The following is a 13,615-nucleotide window of genomic DNA, read 5'->3' as shown; positions in this document are numbered from 1 at the left end:
GGCCCTCGCCCTTTGCATGCCGGGAAATGTAGTCCAGTAGCCATTGCCGACAGAGTCCGGACCGTGACGTTTTCGCGGAGCATGACGGGAGTTGTAGTTAGGGGGCGTCCCGGGAAGGTTCCGGGTGACGCCTTCTGGTCTGGGGGCGGGCGGTCAGAGCACCACTAGGCTGAAAGGAGGAGGAACTGGCAACTGGGAGGAGGCTGTAGCGAGGCCTGGAATGCTGCGCAGCCACGCAGGGGAGGGGGTTGGGGTTTGGGGGGCGGTCACAGGACGCATTTGATATGCTGCTGGGGTCGTGACCGCTCGGGGGCTGAGGCAGGACCTGGCCAGACCCGTCCTGGAGGCCTCTCTTTCGTCGGGCCTAATTTCCAACTATCCGGTAGGCCTCACAAGAGGCTCCTTTCCGTGCGGCCGCCCCAAGTTCCTGCCCTGATTTCTGGCCAAGAGATGGCCTCCCCGAGTGCCCCGCTGGAGCCCAAGGTAAGTCGCCCCTCCGGGTATCTTATTTCTCCACTACCCAAGCTAGGCCGCGCCACCCCCATCCCCGCTCCCACCTCTCAGACTGTGGTCTTTAGGGTGAGCATAGTGCAAGAAGTGCCCCCTACTGCTTTGGGGTGCGGTTCGTGACCAAACTGCCCACCGACTTCTTTTTTTTTTTTTTTTCTTGTTCTCAAGAGCGACTTGATAAATCAAGTACAGAAAATTAGTGTTCCAAACTAGCGCTCTCATTTGTGAATTGAATTATTCCAGGTGAGGCATCGTTTTTGACCCTCCGTAGTGTCTTCTGCGTTTGTCACGATGCTTGGACCCAAGATAAACGCTTAATAGAACTTCGTGAAATTGAATTGAACAGGGTCACAAGCCAGTGTGAATAGAGAATTGGAATGAGGTGACAAGGTGAAGGAACCTTGGGGCAGCTTACTGAAATTAAAATATCAGGACATAACTATTACACCAGAAAAGCTTGATCCTTTGGCCCCTTACTAGCAAGGACAAGGATCCAGCTTAGTTACCCTCCAGTCTGAGGTGCCCGTCTATTACAGTTTGTTCCCAGAAGTGGGCTCCGTTTGGAACTGTTATTATGTTCCTTCTAGCCTGTATGGCCCCAATAAATGATTGCTTCTGCTACTTGCAGTGGTAGAATTGTCCTTGAGACAACAAGAACTGACTACAGAAATCATACTATTTCAGGGGTTGCTGACATTTGAGGATGTGGCTGTGTTTTTTACCCAGGAGGAGTGGGATTATCTGGATCCAGCTCAGAGAAGCTTGTATAAAGATGTCATGATGGAGAATTATGGAAACCTGGTCTCACTGGGTAAGAATCTGCTGTTTCTGTGATTAAAATATCTAAGAGGCTATTAGAAATTAGACCCTGAGACACTTGGACTGCTTTGTTCCAAACTTCTGATTCAGACCTTTCAGCCATTAATTGTTTCCATGACTGTCATCTCTAGCATCCTTGCAGTGACCAAAAATATAAGCCTTTCTGGCTTCCTGTCTTCATAATCTTATTCCCGTATTGCTCTGTACTTTTCCTCCTGGCTCATCCTCCCACTGCTTTCCTCCCACCCCTTTTCACTCTGCCTTCTGGAGCCCCTGTTCCTCTTCACATAATGTTCCTTGCCCCTCCTGGCCTTAACTGAAACCTGGCGCTTTCCCAAGGGCACAGCTTCACTAGCACGGGCTGCTTATTCTCCCACATCCTCTTCCTTCCTCATCCTTTGTCTGAGCTGGAAGGGAGAAGTTATTGCTCTCCAGCTTTTCAGTGCTCTTCCCAAAGCATTTGTTTTCCACCTTCAAACAAAATTTCTCTCTTTTGAGACCTCCGTGGTTTTGCTCTACCCACTCAATTCCTTTTCGCTATCATTTGTCAACTTTTTTTTTGGATCCTCATACATAGACTTTGTCACATGTTTCAGAGTCTTCTCTGTACTTACCCACACCATCAGTTATACAGTCATTATTTAAGCCTCAGTGTATCTTGACCATATTGTGTTCAGGGACCCTGCTTTCCAATTTTATTCAGCAACTCACATCAGTGATCATACTCTCAATTTTGTCATAACAGGCAACTCTTAAACCCCAATATTTTATTCTTTCACTAATTGTTCAGGCAGTAGATGTTTATTGACTAACTAGGTGTGACCAAAACAGACATAATCTCAAGTGGAGCTTACTGTAACTTTTTTACCTTTCTTCCTCTCCTACTCCTTTCCTACTGAACCTATTTGTTGTTAATGATGTTTTCTATTCCTTGACTTGTCCGTTTTTTTCTCCTCCTGGTTCGCCTCCTTGTCTAATCCATGGGTTTCTATATGAATTGAATGATCACCATCATGCTCTCGTGTCACCTTGTCATTACGCTCTACCCATTCTGTAAACTTCAAATCCTGTAGTGGTTATAAAATCTGTCTCTTTTCTCTCCTATGTAAGTTGCAACACAGCAAGAGAAATTCTTTAACGGAAAGGATTGACTCCCTGTATATATGCATGGGTTTTCTTTCTTCTAGTCTCCACTGGGTTTTTACATCTCGATAAGTTTTTTATCCTTTATTTGCTCATTCCCCTGTTCCTTTTGGTGACTCTTCCAAAAACAAGAGTTTTTGGGTCCATCACTCAGTAGGGGACCTCACCTTCTATTTCACAAGGATAGAGGCCACTAAACATGAACTCTGAACTTTTGTGCCCCTCTTCTGCACACTTAAGGCTCTTCCTATCTTCTTATTTCTCTAAGCACTTATACATCAGCTGGCTATCTTTTACTTTCCTTATAGCTTCAGTCTCTATTCTTTTTTCATTATTTTTTTTCTGATGATAGATATGTTCTTGGCTCTTCCAACTGGGGAAAGAAAGAGGAAAAAGTAAAAACTCTCCTTTGAGCCACAGTCTCTTTCCTGCAGCTCCCTGTAACCTGCTCTTTATTTTCTTCACAGCCAACTTTTTTTTAAGTATAGTTTATGTGTTTCTGTACTTTTTTTCCTCCCATTATCTCTAAACCCCTTTTCTTGCCTCTACCACTCCCCTTAAATTGTTTAACATTGGTCTATAATAATATAGCCCAGTTATCAAATGCAAGACTCTCTTTGGACCTTATTTTATTCCAGTTCTCTATTGATATTTGAAACTATTGCTTCCTTCCATTGCTTTGCATTCTCAGACTTCTCCTCGGTCTCTATACTTTCTTTTGCAGACATTGTCTACACTCAGGTCATCAGCTGCCATTATGTGATGATAAAGCCCAAATTTTTATCTCCATATAAGAGAGGTGATATGGAGCCCTAAGAAAAAATCCTGCTTCTACCACTTACTAGCCTTGTAACCAGGGATGAATTACTTCTCTGCGCCTTGGTTTCTTTTTTTATAAAATAGAAATGGTAATAGCACTTACTTCTTAGGGTAATTGTGAGCACTAACTGAATCAATATATGTAAAAAACTTAAGACACCGACCACCATTTAGTAAGTACAGTATAAATGTCGATTGCTAGTGTCATCATTGTCATTATCTTCGCTGTTGAGCACTGATTTCCTAGTCATCTCCTTTTGAGGCCTGCATAATTAACTCATACGTGGCTAATCAGATAATTCAGTAAGATCTCAAGGGCTTCTTCAGAATTAAGCACTCCTTCCACTGTGCTACCTTGTATTACCCTTTCATTATTGAATTTATCACATGGTACTATAATCATTCTTATGTTATTTCTCTAACTAGATTGATCTTCATGAGGACAGTAACTATATTTTTTTCATTTGATTTCTCTAGCACTTAGCACAGAACCATGCATATATACTTCTTAAATATTTGTGTGACTAAATGAATAAACTTAAGACTCATACTTTTTGACTAGATGATTGCATTAGCCCATAAACTAGCCTCCTGCCTTTCTTTGAATATGTTCTCTTTATTGCCACCAAAGTGATTTTGTCTTAGTTAACTGCTTATTACTTCTAATGATCCTTGATAAATTAAAGGATTAAAAAATCTTGATTTCTTATATTTGGGAGGTCATATTGGGACCTCCCAAATATAGTCCTTGCCTAGATTTCTAGCTTCATCCTTTTCTAGCACACCATCTCAATCTCCAGCAATATCAGCTGCTGATTTTTTTTTCCGTGCATGGTGTCTCTCCGAGTCACTGCTGGCTTTATCCACACGTATGGATATCCTGGTTGATAGAACCAGGCAAACACCCAGCCTTGCCTATCCCTAGTACTGCAAATGCGAGTACAATATGGACAAAGGCATGGCATGAGTCCATCTGTGATCTATTTTCAGTCTCTTCTTTTTTTAGTTGAAATATAGCTTTTCATCATTTATTCTCCCTCCACAGTCTTTTTATCTTCCTCGATAGACTCTCCATCCCCTTCATGAGAGCTCCTTTGATGAAAGATCACTATCACTCGACTGTTTCACTGTACAGTTTTCTTCCACTTCATCGTGTCGCTTAACACAGCTCTCTTTTAGCTTTGTGATTTTGGTTCTTGATTCATATCTTTCCTTTCCATGCTGATTTTTCTTTAAAAAACTTTAATAACTACATTGATAATACAGCTGACAGCTTGATTTCTCAGTTCTTGATTTTTAATTCCTTTCACTTGAAATCAGCTTACTTAGTTTTAATGACTTCTTTCGAGTCTGCTTGAGCCATGTTGGACCTTGACAGAATTTTGAATTGCTGTACCAACAAGACCATAAATTCATTGTTTCTTTTATTTGACTGTAGTCTCTCTGCAATTATTTGTTCAACTACTCATTCATTTAGTAAATAGTTATCAAGCACTGTGCTAGTCCTAGGAATGCAAGTACCAAGAAAACTGTTGTTTTTATACACTGTTGGATAGCCGGGTTGGCATCTATAGTATACAGGACAAATCTGTCCCACTGCCATTTTTTGTAAATAAAGTTTTATTGGAACATATACATGCCCATTATTTTATGTATTATTTTTCAGAGTGTCAGAGTTGAGTAGTTGCAACAGCAACCACATGGCTCACAAAGCCAAAAATATTTACCATCTGGTCCTTTATAGGAAAAGTGTGCCAACTTCTGTTTTGTTCTGCTTTCCCATATTCTTGCCTTTTCTCTCCCCTCAGCTGTCATTATGAAACTGTCTGGTTAAAGAATATAAAAATCAGTCCAAGCTAGCTAAAGCCAACAAGATAAGTTATTACAGGCGCATAGATAGCTCATGGAATATATGAGCAGGATTGCAACTGGACCTCAGAAAAGGACTAAAACCAGGAATTGGATCACTCAGAAAGTTGGGAATTAACTATCTTTTTGCTCTGTTTCTTTCTCCTTGGAAGACTAGTCTTTCCTCCTGTGTTCATATGCTTTACCTTCTGACTTGGTAGATTACAATTTTAGTCACAGTCAGACTAACTAGCTATTTCAGTTTCAATTCCAAATTCTTAGGAGAAATGAACTTTAAGTCAGCTGTCTACTCTAGACAAATTATAATCACAAGATGGGAACATATAATGCAAGCATGGCAGATACTCCAGAAGGTTATTATAGCTACCAAACCCAGATCTAATGGGTAGTCATTTCTTGGGTGTTTCATGTGGAAGCCTAAAGTGATTAATTTTCTTTACCTGTCTATCTGATTGACCTATTTATTTTTATGCCAGTGCCTCACTGTTTTATTTACTTTAGCAATATTTTGCGTTGTATATCTGTCAAGGTGAATCATTCTTTTATATTTATATTCCTTTTCAGGATATACTTACTAGTTTTCTACATTCTGTTGAAATTTAGATTCATTGGGGGGTTTTTAGTTCATAGGATTTTGATTAAAATGCAGTCAGTTTCATAAATTGGTTTGGGAAGAATTAAATTCCCAGAGGCAGATAGGATCGTTATAATATTGAATCTCTTTAGCAATTTTGTGGACTATTTAAACTGTCTTTTATGTCTTTTGGAAAAAAATTTATGGGGGATTTTTATGGATCTTACACTTTTATTCTTAGATTTATTCCTAAGTTTTATGGTTTTTGTTATTATGAAGAACATATTTTAACTATTTGCTAACTGGTTTTTCTTGGTACTAAGAAACAGTATTTATTACATATTAGTCTTGTCATTGCTATTATATTTCATTTAATTATTTTAGCGATTTTAGGTAAACATTATTTATAAACAATGATAACTTTTTCTTATTCCTTAGAGTAAAACCCCTGAAACAATATTTACTGGGTAAGAGACTTTCCCTTTTTACAAGGAATTTACAATCCAGTGGAAGAAACAAATACAAACAGCTAAAAGTATAATGTAATAACAACTATAACGGAGTTATAGATATAAGAGCTAGTGATAAAAAAACAATACCTAAATCTGTCTAGTGGAGTTAGTGAAGGCTTTGTAGAGGAACTAATGCTCTGAATTGAATCTTAAAGAGAAACCAAAGATTTGCCAGGTAAATAATGTTGGGGTTCATTTAATAAGCAAGATATTCAATGAAATGAGATGAAAGACTATAACACAATCAGTGTGCTCACTTAGAATTGTGTGATAGATTGGGTAAGAGTGAATTGCAGCTTAGAAACACTGTTACGAAGTACTGAGTATCATAGTGTAAAGAGCTTTGATTTGATCTTAGAAGTGATGAAGTGCTGGTGAATCTACAGGTGGTAACATGAGTAGAATTCCATTTTATGAAGATCTCTCTGGAGGCAATGAAGTAGGCATAGTGTGGGGGCAGCCTAAAGACCAGAGCTAAGAGTTATAAGGTGGCTTTTGCAGTAATCCAGGAAAAGCATGGTCATGAGGGTAGTAAAAGGAAGAAGGTAGGTGATGGAGAGTAGAATCATTGATTTTGGTGGTTTATTAATGCTAAGAAAAGCAAATCTAGGATGATTTCCTATTTTGAGACTTTAGGGTAGTGGTATCCCTCGAGAGATGATGGTTAGAGGTGGAGACAGACATGGTGGCAGATGATGACCAGTTCACAGAGGAAGAGAAAAACATGAGGGAAATGTATTAGAAAAAAGGGCAAAGAAGTAGTAGGGAGAGAATGAGAAGAATATGATAATGTAGAAGCCAAAAACAGATAGTCTCAAGAAATAGGAGTGGTCAGCAGTGTCAGATGCCTCTATGTGAAATAAGAACTGAAAAATATCCATTTTATTTATTATTCAGAAGTCATTGGTGACTGAATGAGAAGTTTCTTTAAATGCTGGAAGCGAAAACCAGATTTCACAGTAGGTTTTAGAATAGATTGAATGGGAATAGGTTAGGCATGAAAACAATTATGAAATGGAGAGCTACACCTAAGATTTTTTTCAAAGCTTGACTTCCATCAAGAGGAGTTCGGGTTCAGGATAAAACTGGACATATTTGTATGTTCATGGGAAAGTGTCAGTGGAGAATACAAATTGACGAAAGAGAAGAAATTGTATTAATTGATCAAGTTCCCAGAGGCACGTGGGATCTAGAGAGGGTAGATGGATTAGCCTTAGATGGGAATGGAATATATGTATTCATGTACCATTGCAGATAATTTTATAGGCAGGGGGCAGAAAGTTGAGGGAGTGCACATATCTTTTTTCATAAGTGTGAAGGAAAACAGTCCACCGAAAGTGAGGTTAAGAGAAAATACTGTGAGTAGCCCAAGTAGAGATAAAGTTTCTAGTAGTTTGTTAGGGGAATAAGGGAAGATGTTTTGAGGGGAGTAAAATAACTTAATGATTAGTTCAAAGTAAGTGAAAAGAAAATCCAAAGATGACAGTACAGTTAAAAGACTAGAAAATTGAGAGAAAAGAAAAAGTCTAAAAAGGAAATTGCTGTAAGCTAAATATCAATTTTGTAGCGATCGAATCCTCTACTGAAGTTATTCAGCAGGCAGCAAGAAAGAGAAAATCAGGAAAGAATTCAGAGACAGGCTTACATGTCTTGTATGCACTCTGCCATGTCATACACCTTTATGTTATCTTTTCTCCAACATATGCAAGATTTTCATTTCTCAGATGTCACAGAGATTCTCAGCTGAAACTGAATGGTTCCAACTTGGGTCTTAATATCTTTAGAGGAGTGGAAATCATACATACTTGAAGAATGTGGTATGATTTGTGGTAGGTAAAGTGATAAGCTACCATAGACTGCTCTTTTTCTTTTGTTTCTTCTTTAGCTCTGACCTTGTTCCTTTATATTTATTTTATTGTCTTTCTATAGCATAGACTTTGATATCACCATGTCACTTCAGTGCATTATTTTTGTTAAAAACCAATTTGTGTCTTTATATAGCAGCTGCTTTTTACTTAACATTTAGCATGTTATTTTCGTTCTCCATGTGTATTCATGGTCCATTCCTTTTAGTAGGAGGCCTCATTGTACAGTGTGTGGAATACTTTTGATTTCAACAAATAAATTCTTATTAATGAATGAATTCTTGCTTCTCCTGGTTTTTGTTTTTTGTCCTTCTTAGCATCATTTTATGTGTTCCATTTTGTCAGTTATTTGGTCTACTCACATTCCAATAATGCTATCTCATTCTAAATTTTCTGGAACCTACTGTTTTCTTCCCATATTATTCTTTCTTCATCCCACTACTACTTGTTTCATTTCTTTGTCCACCCTACTTTGCATAATTTGCTCTTGGTTTACCAGCTCTTCCAACTCTGCTTGCTCCTACTGACTCTTTTTTTGCCTCATAAACACTCTTTTCATACCCATTGTCCAAGAAATACATTACATTCCATCAGATAACTAATGCTAAATAATAATAATTTTCATATAGTTTGTACTCTTTGCCAGGTCCTGACCTAAATGCCTTATTTGTAAATGGACTAATTTAATCTGACAACAATACTGTGCAGTAGTAGATTAATTTATCTGAATTATCTCATTTTTGCTCTTCTAGCAAAGAGCTTGGCTGATGTTCCTGTTTTCTGTTTATTATTCCAGATGTTTTGAACAGAGATAAGGATGAGGAGCCAACTGTGAAACAAGAAATTGAGGAAATCGAGGAAAAAGTGGAATCACAGGGTATAATAGTTACAAGAATAAAAAGCGAAATTGACCAGGATCCCATGTGTAGAGAAACTTTTGAACTTGTTGGTAGGTTAGATAAACAGAGAGGAATCTTCTTATGGGAAATACCAAGGGAATCTTTGACCCAGGAACAGAGAATGTTCAGAGGAAACACTAACATTATTCGTAAGAGACCTAACTCAGAAGAGAAATGCCATAAATGTGAAGAATGTGGAAAAGGGTTTGTCCGCAAGGCCCATTTCATTCAGCATCAAAGGGTCCATACTGGTGAGAAACCTTTTCAGTGCAATGAATGTGGGAAAAGTTTTAGTCGCAGCTCATTTGTTATTGAACATCAGAGAATTCACACTGGGGAAAGACCCTATGAGTGCAATTACTGTGGAAAAACCTTTAGTGTAAGTTCAACACTTATTAGACATCAGAGAATCCATACTGGAGAGAGACCCTACCAGTGTAATCAGTGTAAACAGAGCTTCAGCCAGAGAAGGAGCCTTGTTAAACATCAAAGGATTCACACAGGTGAAAAACCCCATAAATGTACTGACTGTGGGAAAGCATTCAGTTGGAAGTCACACCTTATTGAACATCAAAGAACTCACACTGGTGAGAAACCCTATCACTGTACCAAATGTAAGAAAAGCTTTAGTAGAAATTCATTACTTGTTGAACATCAGCGAATTCACACTGGAGAGAGACCCCATAAATGTGGTGAATGTGGGAAAGCCTTTAGATTAAGTACATACCTTATACAACACCAAAAAATCCACACTGGTGAGAAGCCTTTTCTTTGTATCGAATGTGGAAAAAGCTTCAGTCGGAGCTCATTCCTTATTGAACATCAGAGGATCCATACAGGTGAAAGACCTTATCAGTGCAAAGAGTGCGGGAAAAGCTTCAGTCAGCTTTGCAACCTTACTCGTCATCAGAGAATTCACACAGGAGATAAACCCCACAAGTGTGAGGAATGTGGAAAAGCCTTTAGTAGAAGCTCAGGTCTTATTCAGCATCAGAGAATCCATACCAGAGAGAAGACTTATTCCTACAATGAAACTAAGGAAAGTTTTGATCCAAATTGCAGTCTTGTTATACAACAAGAAGTCTTCCCTAAGGAAAAATCTTATAAATGCGATGAATGTGGGAAAACTTTTAGTGTCAGTGCTCATCTTGTACAACATCAAAGAATCCACACTGGTGAAAAGCCCTATCTATGTACTGTATGTGGGAAAAGCTTCAGTCGGAGCTCATTTCTTATTGAACATCAGAGAATCCACACTGGTGAGAGACCCTATCTCTGTAGACAGTGTGGTAAAAGCTTTAGCCAACTTTGTAATCTTATTCGACATCAGGGTGTTCACACAGGTAATAAACCCCATAAATGTGATGAATGTGGGAAGGCCTTTAGCCGGAACTCAGGCCTTATTCAGCATCAGAGAATACACACAGGAGAGAAACCTTACAAGTGTGAGAAGTGTGACAAAAGTTTTAGTCAACAGCGCAGCCTTGTCAACCATCAGAAGATCCACGCAGAAGTGAAAACCCAAGAAACACATGAATGTGATGCTTGTGGCGAGGCCTTCAATTGTCGCATATCGCTTATTCAGCATCAAAAATTGCATACTACATGGATGCAGTAAATGTAGAGGAATATTTAAGCTTAGTTTGACTGGACACTAGCTTCCCAAGTGCAGTTTCAGTGTTAACATCAGATTTAGTGATAAATAATTCTTGGCCTCAGGCAAATGGTTTCTACAGATTTTGTGACTATTGGACAGTTGCCCACAGGCATTTGAAGATTTCCATTACTTTGTTTTGATGATCATAGAGAAAGACTCAGTAATTTAAGCATCTTTTTTAAACAAATCTTTCAATAGGTTAAACCTGGGCTCAGAGCTCTTGGTTATAATTAATAAAGGGAGAATGACAGCGCTGCATTGGTACAAAGGAGCCGGAAGCAGCTACTGCTAGAAAACTAGAAATCATTCAGAGTCCTTTGCTACCATCACATGGTGGCTCTTTCAGTTCCCTAGTATGTTTGGCTGTGCATGGCCAGAGGGCGGTAATTAAGCACACAATGAAGTTTTCAAGGAAACAAAGCCCAGCTTTTTTAAAAAACTGGTATCCAAAGTTTTTGTCAGTTTCAGCCAATTGTTTGGCATGTGAGTTAAAGAAAGTTCCAATGCCTTGTGGTTCCCACATCTGTGAAATAAATGGACCATTAATTTTTCATGTAAAGGTTATGTAACAAACCTAGCAAAGGTGTTACCAAGGAACCTTTGGGAGTGCCTTTTTTTTTTTTTTCCAAGATGGGCCCAAAAAGGTAGAGGAAGACACTTCTTTTTGTGCCCTCCCATCTGTGAAAGATATTTGTAGTGCTATACAAATAATTTTACTCCTTCACTACCAGTAGCATGTGAAAGTGTACATATTTTGACTGCCAAGAATTGGAAATAAAAAGACCTGGAGTTTATGTTAGGAAGCTGAGATATTTTGGTATTGCTTTGGTTTTTATGGTAACTAGACTTTGCATGCAAGTTTAAAATCCTTATTTCTGGTTTTAGGGCTTCCTTTAGTTAATGGTAATTATAAACCTCTTCATCTGTTTTAATCATTAAACCTGTTGTGTTTTTTGTTTTGTGTAAGTTCTTTGTTACTATAGTATAAAATCTATCCTGTCAAATATATTAGTATGTTTAAAAAGTAGAACCAAGGATTTAAAGTAAATCGTCACTTGTTCTGCCTGTGAGACAGTAGAGATGTCCAGAGGCAAATGGAGATATGGACATGATAGGGAACATAACTGGGCTAGAAATTTATTTAGGAATTCAGTGTTTAGACACAGCAATGAATTAAGATTTAGGTATAGGATAAAGCAAAAAACAAAAAACAAAAACAAAAAACCCAGAATCCTGAGGCCTACTCTCGTTTAGTGGGTGGGCAAGATTTAAAGGAGACTGAGAATGGAACATCCAGAAGTATGGAAAACCCAGTATATGGTGATAGCTGCTCTAGGAAGATGACCTGGAAGAGCACTGCAGAGACATCAAAGAAGGGTTGAAGAGGGTCTTTTAGACAATTAGAAAGTCAATGAGTTCTGTATGAGAAGAGGGGTTAAGTAGTGTCAGAGTGTAAATCATCAGTTCCCAAATACCAATTCATGACGGTTCTACATTCAAATGGTAGGACAATACAGTGTCTTTGTAAAACTAAATCGATTAAAGACCTTTACTACATTCTGAAATTTGCTCTCACTTTTTAAAAAATGAAGTCCTTTTATGAAATAATAGCAATTTTTTTAGGTAAAAATATTGGCAACCTTTTCCAAGTCTTAATTTTACTGGTCTATAAAAGGTAGATTGCTTGACTGTAAGTATAAAAAGGGATGTAGATTGAGATTAAAGAAAAATTTGAGTATTTTTTCATTCTGGAAAGATAGCCAGTTGAGGGAGAGGTTGAAGATAAAGGGAAGCAAGTGGAAAATTAATTAGATAAGCTAAAATTCTAGTACTAATGAGAAAAAAATTTTTGGAGGCTTCCATTTGTGAGTAAAAGGAAGGAGACAGTTGAGGGAAATAGAATGTACTCGAGATAAACCATTTTCAAGAAATAGTCATAATCATGTTTTGAGAATCAGGAGGAAGATGAGTGGACACGGATAAGATTTAAGAGCCTCATCACTACTACAGGTTTAGAGTAGCAGTGAGGAGAATGAAGAGAACCAAACAAAAACTTGAGGGTGGTTTGTGGGTTAAGTTCAGGGCTCAGCTGATGTAAAAGACTGGTCTTTTAATGGAATTACTGAAATTCTTTGTGGGAATAACAGGTGGAACAATTTTCAAAGAAAAAAGCAAAATAATAGATATATTCAGGTTCTTCAGAAAAAACCAATAAACTAACAGGATTGATTGGCAGATAGGAAAGACAGAAAGGAAAGGCTAGGATTGGCTTATAATTATGGAGGCCAAGAAGTCCCACAGGTGCTGTCTTTAAGGTGAAGAACCACAAAAGCCAGTGGTATAATTCAGCCTGAGTCCAAAGGCCCAAGAAGTAGGAGCACTGGTGTCCAAAGGCAGGATAGCGGATTCCCCAGCCTAGGCAGCAAAGTTGTCCTTCCTCCATCTTTTTGTTTGGTTCACACCCTCAGTGAATTGAATGACGCCCACCAGCATTGGTGAAGCAGATCATTATTCAGTCTACAGATTCAAATGCTGATCTCTCAGAAATACCCTCACAGACAAACCCAGAAATAATGTTTTACCAGCATCCTTTAGCCTAGTCAAATTGAAACAAAATTAACCATCACAGTGGATAAACATTAAACCAAGTAGATAAAGAGACGCAGAGTAGATTTCTTTGACACCTGAACCCTCGGGCTACAGCCCAGCCTGGTTGTTCTGACTACCACAGAATTGATTCTATGTTTAGGAGATGTGCTATATTTCATTACATCATCGTGCTCAAAGAGCTGATTCTGTGCGTGTATGTGAGCCTCTTTTTGAGAAGTAGATGTAGAAGTATTTTGAATATTCATTTGTTCTAGTACTTGCCTCTCTAGTTAGAATAAAATGAAGACTTTATTAGGGTGGCAAATGGCTATGCTGCAAAAGGAGAGTTTTGTTGTTTT

General features: G+C 38.4%; 1 protein-coding gene across 3 annotated transcripts; it reads left to right on the top strand.

The window, feature by feature from the left end:
* The first annotated feature begins 151 nt into the window (after window positions 1-151).
* ZNF189 (zinc finger protein 189) lies at window positions 152-12,232 on the top strand. Of its 3 annotated transcripts, none has more exons than XM_016123886.2 (3): window positions 152-483; window positions 1,195-1,321; window positions 8,908-12,232. In XM_016123886.2, the coding sequence occupies exons 1-3, from the start codon at window positions 451-453 to the stop codon at window positions 10,626-10,628; spliced, it is 1,881 nt and encodes a 626-aa protein (XP_015979372.2). In that variant the 5' UTR covers window positions 152-450; the 3' UTR covers window positions 10,629-12,232. The 3 variants fall into 3 exon arrangements, with proteins under 3 accessions (XP_015979372.2, XP_015979373.2, XP_015979374.2); XM_016123887.2 differs by having other exon boundaries at window positions 1,237-1,321; window positions 8,908-11,628; XM_016123888.2 differs by having other exon boundaries at window positions 1,240-1,321; window positions 8,908-11,607.
* Window positions 12,233-13,615: the final 1,383 nt, after the last annotated feature.

Source organism: Rousettus aegyptiacus, unplaced genomic scaffold (assembly GCF_014176215.1).
Source record: "Rousettus aegyptiacus isolate mRouAeg1 unplaced genomic scaffold, mRouAeg1.p scaffold_m13_p_3, whole genome shotgun sequence".
Taxonomy (NCBI): domain Eukaryota; kingdom Metazoa; phylum Chordata; class Mammalia; order Chiroptera; family Pteropodidae; genus Rousettus; species Rousettus aegyptiacus.
The sequence above is the reverse complement of the archived record's forward strand: the minus strand, read 5'-3'. Positions and strand labels throughout refer to the sequence as shown.

Bases quoted from the DNA above. Each gene is read 5' to 3' on its own strand.
- ZNF189 (XM_016123886.2), top strand. From the start codon at position 451: ATGGCCTCCCCGAGTGCCCCGCTGGAGCCCAAG. The intron at 484-1,194 runs GTAAGTCGCCCC...ATACTATTTCAG, and splicing joins GTGCCCCGCTGGAGCCCAAG to GGGTTGCTGACATTTGAGGA. The intron at 1,322-8,907 runs GTAAGAATCTGC...TTATTATTCCAG, and splicing joins TGGAAACCTGGTCTCACTGG to ATGTTTTGAACAGAGATAAG.